General features: G+C 34.6%; 1 protein-coding gene across 3 annotated transcripts in view; it reads left to right on the top strand.

Moving 5' to 3' along the window:
* Positions 1-15,980, top strand: part of LOC145292206 (integrin alpha-8-like) — a 506,022-nt gene that overhangs the window by 252,769 nt on the left and 237,273 nt on the right. For all 3 annotated transcript variants that reach the window (XM_080138520.1, XM_080138521.1, XM_080138522.1), the window contains exon 3: positions 9,528-9,628. In XM_080138520.1, coding sequence (XP_079994646.1) covers positions 9,528-9,628 — 101 coding nt within the window. The remainder of the gene's footprint in view (positions 1-9,527; positions 9,629-15,980) is intronic.

Raw genomic sequence — 15,980 nt, forward strand, 5'->3', positions numbered from 1 at the left:
GGCTTCATGGTTTAGTGGAGGATGCCCTTTTCTCTTCTCTGCAACCTCTCTCCCACAGGAGAGACGTTGCGAGCCTGTCTTTGTTTTATCGTTACTTCCATGGCAAGGGCTCGTCTGACCTCCAATCTCTGGTTCCTCCTCGCCAATCTTTCACGAGGAGCACCCGTCTAGCTGAAACCACTGTCACAATATTTCCCCACTCTTTATCGGTGCCAAAACCAAAACACAGATTCCATAAACAAAGCTTCTTTCTTAGAAGTGCACGCCGTTCCGTTTACCTGTTTCCCACCTGACTACAACCTGGATGTCTTCAAGTCTAACAAAAACAAATTCCTGATGGGCCGCCCCCTTATATAAGACACTTTATCAAATCTCAACATTAACGTACTGAACACGCAATAACCTTATCCCCGAATGGCTTCCGGGCCTTGATAAGCGGTGACCACCTTGTAAAAAATATAATATATATATATATATATATATATATATATATATATATATATAGGTCGCGGAATTGCATTCATCTGCAAACGATCTAGCTAATTTGCATATTCTTTTGAACACTCATTTTAATTATTTCCCTATTAGTATTTTTCGGTTTTCTTATGGGATGGTCATCTTTAGTTAAGTTTTACATGTAATTATATTCATCCAGATATTCTACATAATTTATACTTACGCAATATTTGTGTAGAAAGTTTATAATAAACACAAACCTCATTCTATATATATATATGTATGTATGCGTATATATATATTTGTTTAAAAATGTTTCCTATCACACCTCTCTGTCAGTTTTGGTTTACAAACATGAAGCTTAATATTTCGGGTATTCGAACCCATGCGAAACTTTATAATTTGGGTTTTAGTCGGGGAAGATCGGTTCAAAAGTGTGAGGAAAAAATGGAATTTGTTAGGTGAAAGTCGAATGATGTCACTACGAATATACACACGTCTCATTCTTCATGTATCTACACTAATAAAAATATAAACACATAGCATTTCCGTTTTTCTCTGTCAACTTTAATGCAATCCTGTAACAATATGGAAAAAAAAACTAAAATTACGAATATTAGAATCTTTTTCATGTACAATCTAAACCGCTTGCAATTCACTGAATTAATTTCATTAACAGTGGTCATTTCCTAAAATGTTTTTAATGTTAATTGTCTAACGAATCTTCATGATTTCCACCAAAATTATCATCAAGATATTTAAGTACTCGCTACTTAAGACTCTGAAGATGGTTCCATAAGGAACCGAAAGTCTTAGGGCATCAAATCAAGACGGCAAATACATCAGCCAGCGGCAGCTTCAAATCAAAACACAAATTAAGCAATTCGAAATGACCAAAGGCCAAATACGCCGTCTTTACTATTTAAAAAATGTTTAGAACAAAAATACAGCCCATATATTACTATAATAGTTTTTATCACTAGTGATTCATCCTTTCCGGAATCATCAAGCCAGGGTGACACAATTTCTGCCGGTGAAGGTGGGGTTGGGGATTATCTCTCCCTGAAGGGGGGAGGCCGGCACCAAGCATGTAAACCCAGAGGGGTGACTTTTTTTGTTACCCCTCGGAGTGGGAAGGAGGCCGATCACCCAGGCAACGCCGGGTAACCCCAGCTATATATATATATATATACACGCACCCACACACACACACACACACACACACACACACACACACACACACATATATATATATATATATATATTTTACATGGCGGTCACCACTTATCAAAGCCCAGAAGCCACTCGGGGATAAGGGTTATTGTATGTACAGTAATCGATGGGATTATATCGTAGTAATCGTTAGTATTAGAGATTTGATAAAGTGTAATTACTTAAAGGGCCGGTTCATCAGGAATTTGTTTGAGTTGGACTTGAAGACATCCAAGTTGAAGTCAGGAGGGAAACAGGCAAGCGGCAGAGAGTTCCACAGGCGTGCAGTTCTAAGAAAGAAGTGATCTCAGGGGAGACAATAAAAGTAGCAACATTAAAGCTGGCCTGCTAGGACACTATATATATAAAAATGTAGGCAAATTTGGGCATATTTTATTGGTTTGAAAATGTAGGTTCTTTTTTACCAATTCACATAAAATATTTAGCATAGAATAGTATTATAATCTTCAAAAAGCCTGAAATTTTCATAAACTTTCGTCCCATAGAACCAAAGATATGGTCATTTCAATATTCAATTTTGCTACGAGTATAGATATATCCATATATATATATATATATATATATATATATATATATATATATATATATATATATATATATATATCACTCTTTTGTTAGTTTTATAAGTTCAAAATCTCAGCTACTATGCTCAGAATTTTATAAATGAAGGTTCGTTGGAAAGATAATGACCTTAATTGTGCAGTGGGATATTCGTCTATAAGGTTGCACTTATTGTTTAAGCAGGTGTTGAATCACTTTTCTATATTAATTTAATACAAAATGAGCACCCTCTTTATGGCCACCTTGGCTATCAATGGGTGTTTATTTTACGTTACATTTATATAGAAAAGTAATCCCTCACTTTTAAAAACTAGACTTTATTCATATTATTGACATTACTCGCTTCCTGGGATTTTACCTCTAGTTTTCGCTTTCAGCATTCTTGAAAACTTATAATAATGGTAATTTTAAATGATTTATTATGGGTAGAAAGGTACTGCGCCTTTACCAATATTTCAATTATAGTAATTTTTTTCCTAGTTTTGCATAAGAATTACAAAATATCTGATATTTCTCCAAAACCTCTGGTCTTAATAGAGGGCAGACTAAAACTTGCTGCTATGGTTTACAAATGATCTAGAATAACAGCAAGGGGAGACTTGATTCCAAATATTTCTCATATGTTATACTTCAACTGTTTGGTTTTCATGCATAAAGTAAAGTTCATAGTGTCTAGAGATTGTTTAACACTGAAGATATTCATAATCGTACCCAATTTTCTAAATGAGGGTGGATATAAAATATGATAAATATTTGCTATTATTTCAGATCATTTGAATCCATAGCAGCAAGTTTTAGTCTGCCTTCTATCAAGTCCGGAGGTTTTGGGGATATATATATATATATATATATATATATATATATATATATATATATATATATATACGCGCGCGCGTGTGTATGTATGTATGTATGTATGTATGTATGTATGTGTGTGTGTGTGTGTATGAATAATGTTTGGTGGACGCTGGTCAAATCAACATCTATTGCTAATGAAGAGAATAACGCCAGTGTCAAGGCATAACGTTTGTGTCACTCTCCATATGTGTCTAATGCGTCAAACTCTTTAATTTAAACTTATCTCATGTCAAACCCACGCTCTTCAGTAAGCATTTAAATAATTGTAACCCCCCCCTCCTAAAAAAAATGAAATTAAAACTTTATTTCTGGAAGAAAAAAATGCATGTTTCTTTTTAGCGACATTTAATCCCTATCATGCCTATAGATAGGACGGCCTGAATTAATTCACAGACGTATATATATATATATATATATATATATATATATATATATATATATATATATATATATATATATATATATAAGGTGCCTTGGATAAGTTTGCAGATATTTTTCGTATGGACACTTTAATTGATAGTACACATATGAACCGTCTAGTCCCCTTCAAGGTAATCTCCTCCGGATGCAATACACTTGTACTGTTCCAACAACTTCTTGAAGGCCTTATGCAAGTCATCTTGTGTGAGCGTCACAGCCTCTTTCATCTCCTCAATTGTCTCATAACGATAGCCTATAAGGGTTTTCCTTGAGCTTAGGGAATAACCAAAAGTTACAGGGAGCAAGATCTGGACTATGGAAAGGGCGAAGAACTTTCTTGATGTCCATTCTTTCTAATCTTCTCTTAGCACCCTTGGGACAAACTTTGCGCATCTTATCCTCATCGCGAGTAATGGTGTGTACAGTTCTCACACTAACATCAAACTGTGCACTTATAGACACACAACGATCGTTACCCATGAAATTCTTTATTTGACTAATCAACTTTTTTGAGTTTCTTACTCCTTTCACAACTCTCACCATCCATCACAAACTCCTTGCTTTCTTGCATCTCTTATTCTACTTGTATATAGTTTTTCTAAAATGCCATCACTAGCGTCTGTAGATATTTAATTATATATATATATATATGTGTGTGTGTGTGTGTGTGTGTTACATGATAAGGGCTGTCCCCTTTTCATGTAAGTATAAAAATAGAGAGATTGCTTAAAATGAAAATAAAATGAGAGAAAGCAGAAATCGAACCTTGGATATAAGTTTTAAAGAACAATAGGTTTAAATGGAATGTCCAGTAAATTGTTAATTCTGATGAAATAAATAATAAATAAACTATTCAATTGTTAGAAAGAATGTGGATAATAAAATATGGGTTAAATAAATTAGATATGTGGGTTGAATTCCTTTGTAAAAACATCAAAGAAAAATAGGTTATTGGGAAATCATAATGTCGGAAACGTGCAAAGTCGCGCATGTTGGTGGCACGTGAATTTTGCTCACGTGGCCGGACATGCATGGATATCTCAATATAGGAAGTGAGAGTTAGTTAGTTAGTTAGTTAGTCAGTGCGAAACTCAGAGAGGGTCTGGGAATTCGAACGTCTAGGAAGCGAGACGGTCACTTTTAAACTAAAATGTGAAGCTTTGAATTCTTGATGAGAAAATCACGGCCGGTCGTGAAGAAATATAACCATCATGTGTTTTTGTAAAACGTCGTCTTGTGTTGTGATTCTACAAAAAGGTAAATTGAATTGTTATTATATGTCTATATGTCTGTGTTATAAAATGTTGTGACATACACATCTCATATCCACAATGTGAATCTACATCTCATATCTACACTAAGACTGTCTGAACACTATCTCATCACTCTAAGAGTTTCTCATATCAACACTTCTAAGTAAATAACAGTTTTAATAAATATGAATCGCTTCATAACAGAAACAACGACATTCTCATAAAATGAACAATCTCTCTTACAACAACATCTCTCTCTCTCTCTAAGATACAACATCCCTCTTAATAAGACTCTCTAAGAAACTCTCTCCTCTAAGACTCTAAGACTAATAAGACTCAAAGACTCTCTCTCTGAATAAGACCCCTATATAACATATATAAAGGGGGGAAAATAGTGAATATAAAATTTATTTTGTTTGTAATATTTCTGTTTTCGATGTGTTTAATCTAAAAGAAAGTGGTTAAACTAAGTTATTGAAGTTTGTTAATGTCTGTATTGCAGGTCTTATTTATTTGCGTTTCCACGAGAGCAGAGTTAGAAAGGTTATCAGTTTGAGGAAAATCCAATTCTATCAAAGGGGAACACTGGATGGCGGAAAACATAATGAATTAGTATAGAAGGATCTCCTCCTCAGCAACCGAGGACAAGTGAAGTATAGTATGTGAACATATACTACACTTTGACCTCAGACAAAGCCGCAAAGATAGTGTAGGTGCTGTCTAGTCTTAGGAAATGAGATTCCAAACAGACAGATAAATACAGATAGTTTTATCGAGGCTTCCTTAAATACAAAAGATAATGTTGCACGCCCGCAAGTTTAATCAAAATACGACTGAAATATAAAACGCTAATCTTTCAACATTTCACTATTTTGGCTAAGATTTCAAACAATCTGCTTTATTTGAAAAGAAAAAAAAATGCTGACAAAAATTAAAAAAAAAGCAAAACAAAACAAAAAAAGTTTAAAGCACTTACTTCTGCGATTGGCTGCGTATCTATCTGCAGTTTACAAACGAAACGTAATCGTTGCCAAAGTTTGATTTTGATAAGAGAATTAAACAATCATAGTCGACGAGGCTTCTCTTAAATCTTACTAATTTTGGTTTTCATTAATTCTTCGTAAAGACAGTAGAAAGTAGATGTTGGGTTTATTTCCGGCAAGTTAGTCGCTCTCCTTTTTCTTACTTTGTTTTTAGTCTTCACATCCCATGAGCAATGCTTCTGACAAAGGGAAAAGAAATGCTGTTTTCTGGGTCATACTCTGTCCATCTTGTACTTATTGTTGCTTAATTTTATTTTTACTTTTTACTTTCATTTTAGTTCCTTACGTCAAGTGATTTCATGTCTCATCGGGAGCGATATACACATTAAAAAATATATATCCGTTATTAAACAATATTCCAGACCAGAAAACATATTTTGGAAAACATTATTTCAATTCATTTAATGAGACATACCTTAATCAGGATTTGCTTTTCCGAGTCTTTAGCAAAAAGTAACCCCCCTATGCAAATTCCCTTTTCGATTTCCGGACAAGGAAGAACATTAAATATATACTAGTCAGACGCCCGGCGTTGCCCGGTCGGAAAATGCGCATAGATATAATATTTTAATTCATACAGAAACAGACGTGCATGCGAGTATTGTTTTTATTGTTCACTTCTTGCAAGTAAAAAATAAGGAAACTATTCGAGCTAAAATCGGAACAACAACCTAAAGACAGTGAGTCAATAACGATAACCAGTACGATAGCTTGACACGATCTTTAAAAATGTTTTCAAACCTACTACTTATTTGTAACATGTGAACCATTCTCGAGGCGCATATTTTCATTTTTACTTTTGAATTTCAGACCCAAAATTAAATTTATAGTCTTTTTGATTAAAAAGAACATACATGTCTAAGTACATTGAGTTCAAACCGTTTGCTTATGAGGGTCTACAACCAATAGCAGTAGTGTGCGAGCAAACAGACCAAGATTATAAAATTGTCGTATCGATAGGACGAGATCGATATTTAATTATATAATTTTTAAGTTGAAAAGTTTGGATTTAAAACAGGATGAACCCTTTTTTTAAAATAAAATTTACTCGTTCGAAAAATGTTGCTTCTCATCACCCTACCTCAATTATTTTGATGGGGTAATGTGATATTCGCCAAATACTCCTGCATTTAATTAAACTAAGCTTTTACGGTCCAATAGTAGATTTGAAATGTACGTCTTCGTAAAGTTATCAATTCGTAACATTTGATTTGTCACGTTTTGCGTTTGAACTCGCCAGTTCTAATTGACATAAAATAAAACTTTATATTTCCTTTTAATGAATGTCACACGTGAACGGAGAACACATAAAAGTATTTTATCGGCGTTGATCAAAATTACATAGACTTATCCAAGAACCTTAGATCTTTTTTTGCTGCCCACCTATGCAACATGTGACACAAGGTTAGAAAGTGAGGATTTCACGCCAGTGCCCCCCAAAGGAGAGACACTCTGACCTAGCAAAATTGCCTGGGTCTCCCCATCATGATTTCTCTAAGAACCTTAGTAAATGTAGTTTCAGTATATGATTAGGTTTACATTAAAATATCAGGAAGAATTTTTAGAACAAATATACAGACAGGAACTACAATTTTATTATACAGAAGTAAGTGTCTTCGTTGAAGTGTTGTGGAGGTGGCACAGCATAATTGGATTATTTTGGTCATGAGAGTGTCATTAGAAACGAATAACAGGAAGGAACCTTTTGAGATTTTCAATTCATCTTCTTGATTTTGTCCTGCCTTTCCTTTTTTTCTTTGGCAAACTATGGCATTTTATATATTCATTTATATACTAGACAACCTTCGTTAATTCCGTTTTTAGTCAAAATATCAGATATTAAATGACGTGGGGAGAATTATATATCCGTCACGTCACGAGCGAGAAGTGAGAAATCGAAGGTGTCTTTTTTCCTTAAATATAACTGAAGACAAGTGGGTGTCTTATATACTTGAAGGCACACCCACGCCTCGGTAAAGGGAGATTTTGGATATCTAATACTAGGGATTTTGAACTACTGTCTATGAAGATGTCTTCTCCTAACAGGATTCCTAATAATAAAAACCTGATGTGCGAACATTTCTTGTATCACGTTTCTCGATTTTTGAGATGACATGTAGTTATTCGTATTATTTGGATTGATTAGACTACTGTTCTCATCTTGAGTGTGATTTTCACAACGTGTTGGTCGATGAAAGCTCCGATCTTCTTCAGATGTATCTTGTCGAACTCGGGAATGTTTCTGTCAAACTCGGGAATTTGCACGGAATTTCGAACGCATTCCTTTATTTACTTCACGTGCTCTTGTTCCGTCAGACATGGCTGGATAGAGGGCCTAAGTGATTCGCAATTGTATTTTTCGGTCGCTCACACTGAGAGTTGAATCTTCAACCTTCAGGAGAATATCACTTTTGCAGTTGATTTTTCTAAGTACTCTAATCACTGCGCCATTGTAGTTTACAACTACGCTGGTTTGTCCAAAGTCATGTCGAACACGCATGCGTGACAGAGTGTCAGCTAACAGCAATAAAATCTTTTTCTTTCTTTCTCCTCGATGTAAAATTATTTTTGATACGTTCTTTCTTCATTTTTTACATGATATATCGCTTTCTTTTTTCACCATTCATCATCATCATCATCATCATCATCATCATCATCATCATCATCATCATCATCATCATCATCATCATCATCATCAATAATAACAACAAGAACCCTGTTTAACGCCAGTTTTATATCTGACGTTTGTTGAACACTCAAAATGTACCTATCAACGACCATGTCATTATTCAAAGTACATAACCCGGACTAGAGCATTTCCTAAGACGAGAGAAACATTTTAATAAGCCGGATACTCTATGTGACACAAAGTCTAGTAAGGTGATGGAAACCAGTGTTTTTCTGGGGACACCTTTTTACCTCATCATTATCGTTATATAGCAACGATCCGAAAATTCTATTGTTGGTATTGGTTTCCTCGATATTTTTCTAGTAAGGATTCTTTCTGCATCGGTTTGAAATAACATGTTCCTTGGTCTGTCACATTTAAGTTTTAAATAATGTTTTTTGGTCTGTGTCATTTCAGTTGGAAATGACATTTCCAGATAAGTACATATTTCTTTATAAATTTGAAATAAACATTTTAAATCCAATGTACACGCACATTGCTATTAGCCTGGACAGGCGACAAGTTGGGAATACCAGGCGCTGCATGTAGAAGAACTTCCATATTTCTGACAGCTATTGAACCCCATCCAATATCCAGATACCTCGATCCTGGATCAGGCTGTCTAGGATGAGAGAGTAAGGCTGGCTCTACGCAAACCAGCTTCAATTTAAAGAAACTCCCAGCACGTGTTATTAATCATTCTTAGGATAATCAGATTGTTTTAGTCGTTCCGATAGACAAACTCTCTACGTGCACATTAAATCGACGCATCTTAACTATTCTATTTATTGTGCTTTTATTGATTTGCTCAAACTTTCCATCATTACAGTCATCATCATAATTATCATCATCGTCTTCATGATAATGATGATCATCATAATCGTCATTATCGTCACCGTCGTCATCATTATCATCGGTTGAATGGTCATGTTACGCTTTAGAGAAATAACTTCTGAACTAACCTATTTTTAAGGTCTTTATTTATTCCTATTTCCCTCAAATCCAATTTCTAATCGTCATTTTTTTTCTTTACAGGTAATAGTCGCAATCGCATTTCAAACGAATATATTGAAGACAAATCTGGACAATGGTTCGGAGCAACACTGGAGAGTTCTGGTGAGAATGGGGTTATTGTGGTAAGTAGAACACTATTTCGAATTCGTTAGAATTATTCGGCATCAAGTATTAGAGCATAGTGTTCGTGCGAGACAAAAAATACTGAATACAGGCGTGATCTTCAAATGAAAAAAAATGATAGAAACTATTCCAAAAGGAACAGAATGAAATGCCTTAAATTATTTTTGGATGTAAATTTAAAATCAATCAGGAGTTCCTTTCGCATACTACTGACGAATTCAAAAAATCCTTGTAAGACATCACTATCGGCAAATCTTGAAGATGGTAACCACAATCTTTTACACTGATATGGATATGATGAGGTTTTCCAAGAAAACGTTTGCCGTGCACGGGACTCCATAGGAGGGTGTCATTCGCAGGCACCTGCTTATTTAATCAGCAGACACCAGCAAGACGACGTCTTTATTCTTTCTCTCGCGGCAGGAAACTGAACTAGGAGAAACGTGTCTACATAAGTGTTCCTATTCACTTGCCTCCCCACGAGGCCAAAGTTAGAAACAAGATCGGCTTTTAATATGAGAAAAATCCAGATTCCCCCAAAAGGGACACTCTGGATAGAAACAAAAATTAAGATTGTGTCAGTCATGAAATATTTCTCCTCCATTGACCGCGTAAAGTGTAGCATTAGAACAGATTGACACTCAAGTCAACATTTATACTTCTTGCTTCTTCGTCCGTTTTCAAGCAGTAAAATCAGACAGGTTTCACTGTGGCTCCAAAACGTCTGAAAATTGTCAGAAAAGAAAGATTTATTCGTATTATTTTGATTCTTTTGAACTACTGACCTATGAGGTCAGTAGTTCAAAAGAATCAAAATAATGTTCAAACTATATATATATATATATATATATATATATGACTACTTCATTTAATCACATAAATTAATATACGAAAGTATAAATTTATGCGTAAACTTTAAATATTTACATCAACAGTGGTCAATACGTAGGAAGAGCTAGGTAGTAAGTTATAAAATATATATGGCAATTAAGCTACAAAGAATATTCTGCATTTCATCCACGCTAGGATTGATCATAAGCCTGATGAATCCTAGCGTGGATAAAATGCGGAATATTATATTATAATTGCCACATATATTTTATAACTTACTATATATATATATATATATATATATATATATATATATATATATATATATATATATATATATATATATATGTATATATATATGTATATATATATATATATATATATATATATACTCATTAATATATGTAAGAAGGGCACACAAATAACAACCTCATTTTGATGATGTAGACTTAATGAAAACACTTCTTGCACGATTGATTCCCACCTTCTAAACTCGGTTATTCACATCCCACCCCTAACCAGAGTAGATAATTTTAGGCACATCCTAACACAGTCGCAATGGCACTGATTTGGAGGGCGGAAGGAGAAGGAAGAGGAGGAGGGTGGTGATCTCACAGACGAAATAGGTTCTTCTACTGAACCACGTATTTTAAGTGAACCCTTCAAAAGAAATCTGATCTGAGCGGACCAATAGCAGATGTATTTCGTAAATGTTGTGGGAGGAAAGATAAAATATCTGTGACTTTAAGAGTAGACAAAGTATCTATCTATCTCTCTCTCTCTCTCTCTCTCTCTCTCTCTATATATATATATATATATATATATATATATATATATATATATATACATATATATATATGTAATTATACTGAGTTCGTGAAATTCAGTAAATTTTCACATACCAATGAGTTTTAAGCCAAAAATGGTTGACTTAAAGAGTAAGCTACAAAATTATCAAATTTTATAATTGAGCATTAATATACTGTGTAAGAAAAAACAAAACTTCAAAACAAGGTGTTGGTGGCAACAAAAAGTGTATTTCAATTTACGTTACAATTGTTTCCATGTCCAGTTCGACAATTTCAAGCATTATGTCGTTTGAAAATTTTCAAAACCAGCATTTCTTCGGACTTTATGAATAAGCACACTTTTGGCAATGGAGCATTTTTTGAAGAGAAGGAAGGAAGGGGAAACCTTTAGCTAGAAAGGCATGCGAGAAAACATCTACGTTTGTTGTGGTTATGGAAAATCCCATTTAAATATTAATATATCGCCTGATTTTCGTATCCTTATTTAAAAGCAGAGAGATGACAAGCCATTTAAAAAAAAAAAAAAATGGGATATATATTAAAAAAATAAAATCGTCCCAACACTATAATATATATATATATATATATATATATATATATATATATATATATATATATATATATATATATATATATGAAGGCAAGTTAGTTAGAATACATCGGTGCTTCGTATTATTAATGTTCTTAACATGGTGAGGAAGTTTTCTAATTTCATGTCAGCTAGTCTTCTTATCTCACTCATCTTTTTTACGCAGTCATTTTTCGTGAAACTTGCTTAAATAATGACTTGCTACCTACCTACCTACACACACACACACACACAAACATACACACACACATATATATTTATATAGACTTGGAAGTTTTTTAAAACCTTTTACAACTATATATAAAAAAAACTTTTCGTTGGAAAATTTTGTCAATAAGTCAATCACTTTCCTGCATCGCTGAATCGTTTTACTTATATGAACAAACAACAGTACCAATGTTTTAAAGGGATCATCAGTTGTTTACCATTAAACACGTTCAGGAATTTAAAAAACAAAACAGTATATTAATCATGGTTCCCTGTCGTTGCTGATTAAACACTTTCCTCAAAGCACATGAACAAAAACTTTTGATATTGGATCTGTGTTTTTTTTTGCATCCAGATAAATTGAGCTAATTCATGCCATTAAAAACAAATGTATTTCTCACCTTTGTCATCCATCTTTTTTTTTACAAGTTAATATCCTATTTTTTACAGACTACTGTTTATATATATATATAGTGTTTGGTTGAATCCATTCTACTATTATCATCCCCTCTCTTTGATATTAGTATTATTGTTTTATAATTACATTATATATATATATATATATATATATATATATATATATATATATATATATATATATATATATATACCATGTATCACTAGTTACTAGAAAAACAATAAAGCGCCCAATTGCTGGTTTTAAAAGCGCTAGCAATTGAAGCAGATTCGTTTTACAGCTACAAGAGGTCGATTTTCCCCCAAATATGGACAACAGACTTCATTGGTAGTTAGGGGAAAATCCATGTATTTTTTTTTGGGGGGGGGGTCATCCTCTGCACAAAATTTCCTTGCAGCTGTCCCCTTATTAATATGAGAACCAGTTCACATGGATTGACTCGTACTGAGCTGTTCATTTCAACAAACTCAAATTCATATCTCATTCTAAAACCCTTGACACAACAGTTAAAAAAAAATTCCTGTCTTTCCTCTCTTACTTTCCCTCTCTGTTCTGCTCTAACCAAGTATGCTGACCTGTTCCACAAACCCCAAAATCCTCAACATGAAATATCTCAAAACCCTCCCGACTTCAACCTGGATGTCTGACACCTTACCAATTCTCCAATACTATTGCTACACTATCCCTTTGATTACTGTACACACAATAACCCTTATCCCTGAGTGGCCATTGGGCCTTGATAAGTAGTGAACCCCATGTAAAAAAAAAAAAAAACGGAAATAGAAATTCCTTAATCCCCTTCCAATAAATCATGGATATCAAACTGCAACATTGGCCATTCATTCAGCATTTTTGTATAAAGTCAAAAATTGATTATATTCTCATGTTTCATTTTTACCTGTGTTTTTTTTTGTTGTTGTTAATATAAGTGATGTGATGGATGGCTCTCGTCTGGGTGAGGCTCCGTGTTTTGACAAGCTTCTGGGTTTAACCTTTACTCCTGATCTGAAATGGAACACATACATCAAGTCTGTTGCCAAGGTCGCTGGAAAGATAGTGGGATCCTTCTACCGCTCCAGAAGATATCTCACTACTGATGCAATTCTCTATCTATATAAAAGCCAAGTACGTCCAAGGATGGAATACTGTTGCCATATCTGGGCAGGAGCTGCTAAAAACAGCCTATCCTGCCTTGACAGAGTACAAAATAGACTTCGTGGCTTAGTGGGGGATGCTCTTTTCTCTACCCTGCAACCTCTCTTCCACAGAAGAGACGTTGCGAGCCTGTCCTTGTTTTATCGTTATTTCCATGGCAGTTGCTCGTCTGAACTCCAATCTCTGGTCCCCCCTCGCCAATCTTTCATGAGAAACACCCGTCTAGCTGAATCCACTGTGAAAAATTTCCCCCACTCTATATCTGTGCCTAAATCAAAACGCGGATTCCATGAACAAAGCTTCTTTCTTAGAACTGCACGCCTGTGGAACTCTGTTCCGTCTGCCTGCTTCCCTCCGAACTGCAATTTGGATGTCTTCAAGTCCAATGTTAACAAATTCCTAATGAACCTCCCCCTTAAGTAAACACTTCAGCAAATCTCCTCACTAACTTTATGTACTTGCAATAACCCTTATCCCTGAGTGGCTTCCGGGCCTTGATAAGTGGTGATCACTGTGTAAAAAAAAAAATAAAAAAAAAATAAGTGAGGGTGGGTGAATGTACTATTTTAAATTTATTTTTTTCTGGGGGATGAATAGAGGACTTTTACTAACTTTACAAATTAGCGACTACTTGACAAAAAATGCTGATAGAAAAATGTTGTTGTTTGGTGATGTTCATTAACAGTAGTTATCGCAGCGATTATGTTGTCAAATACGACATATTTGACAACATAATCGCTGCGATAACGACTGTTAATGAACTTCACCAAACAACATTATTATTATCGAAAAAAAATCTATAAAACGAATATAATTCCACCAAATACATTATTTTTTACCAGATTTTGTTATTTTAAATTCAAATAAACAGCTACGACAGGAATTGGAATACACGCTACTAAAGTCTGAATGCCACAGTTAGTGAATTTCACAAATGCAATCTGGACTTGAAGACACTTTAGAAGAATGATATGCAATAAAACTCTGTTTTAAACTTGGAAAAAATGCTACAGAAACGTATGAAATTTTCAGACTGCTTTTGGACCATCTTGTATGAATCGAGAATGAGTTTTTGAATGGAATAAGAAATTCAAAGGAGTCATGGAGTATGTGAGGGATGATGAGTGGTGTGGGAATACTAAGGAAGCGAGAACATCAGAATTGATTGACCAAATAAAGAATTTCATTGATAAAGACCGTCGTGCATATATGGGGATATTAAGTGTGCAGTTTGATGTTAGTGTGTAAACTGTGCACACAATTATTCGTAAGGAACTGAAGATGCGGAAGATTTGCGCCATGTTTATTCCAAGATTGCTCCATCTTTGTCACAGACTATTTGGCCAAGATGAGTATCAAGACAGTTCCACGCCCTCCCTTTAGTCCAGGCTTTGCTCCCTGTGACTATTGGTCATTCTCTAAGCTCAAGAAAAAACCTTACAAGCTGTCGTTAGTAAACGATTGAGGAGATGAAAGAGGATGTGATGAGGGTCGTTGACACGCTCACACAAGAAGACTTACATGAAGCCTTCCAGAATTTGTTGGAACACTACAAGTGCTTTGCAGTCGGAGGAGATTACTTCCAAGGGGACTAAAGTTTAATATGTGTACTATCAATAGAAGTGGCCATACTAAAAAAATATGGAAACTTATTTTATATATGTGTGTGTATGTTTTTTTTACACGGTGGTCACCATTTATCAAGGCCCGGAAGCCACTCAGGGATAAGGGTTATTGCAAGTACAGTACGTTAGTGTGGAGATTTAATGAAGTATTTACTTCAGAGGGCGGTTCATTAGGAATTTGTTAACGTTGGACTTGAAAACATCCAAGTTGTAGTCAGGTGGGAAGCAGGCAGACGGAACAGTTCCACAGGCGTGCAGTTCTAAGAAAGAAGCTTTGTTCATGGAATCCACGTTTTTATGACATACATATTGTAGCTGTATATTTATACTTATGGATGAGGGAATGAAGCGTCGCTATTTTCTTCTTCTTCTTCTTCTTCTTCTTCTTCTTCTTCTCCTCCAACAACAACAACAAAATATTATTATTCTTCTCCAACAACAACAACAAAATATTATTCTTTTTCATTAATTTCTCACTGGACCGTCTATCCCATCCATCTCGAACTACTTTTAATCGTTTTTCCTTCCAATTCAAGAGAAAGGTATTTTCCTTCTTTCCACGTTTCCTAACTATTTGAAGCCGAGGCAAAAAGTTGCGCATCGTGCATTCCGTACTCACACGTATACACGCGCGACCTTTACATTCCCTCGATGAAAAAGCAATTTCCTCTGATAAAATAACACGTGCTTCTTTCAAAGACCAAACAGAATATTGAC

This window comes from Euprymna scolopes, chromosome 13 (genome assembly GCF_053919585.1).
Source record: "Euprymna scolopes isolate OS-2025 chromosome 13, ASM5391958v1, whole genome shotgun sequence".
In the NCBI taxonomy this organism is placed as follows: Eukaryota; Metazoa; Mollusca; class Cephalopoda; order Sepiida; family Sepiolidae; genus Euprymna; species Euprymna scolopes.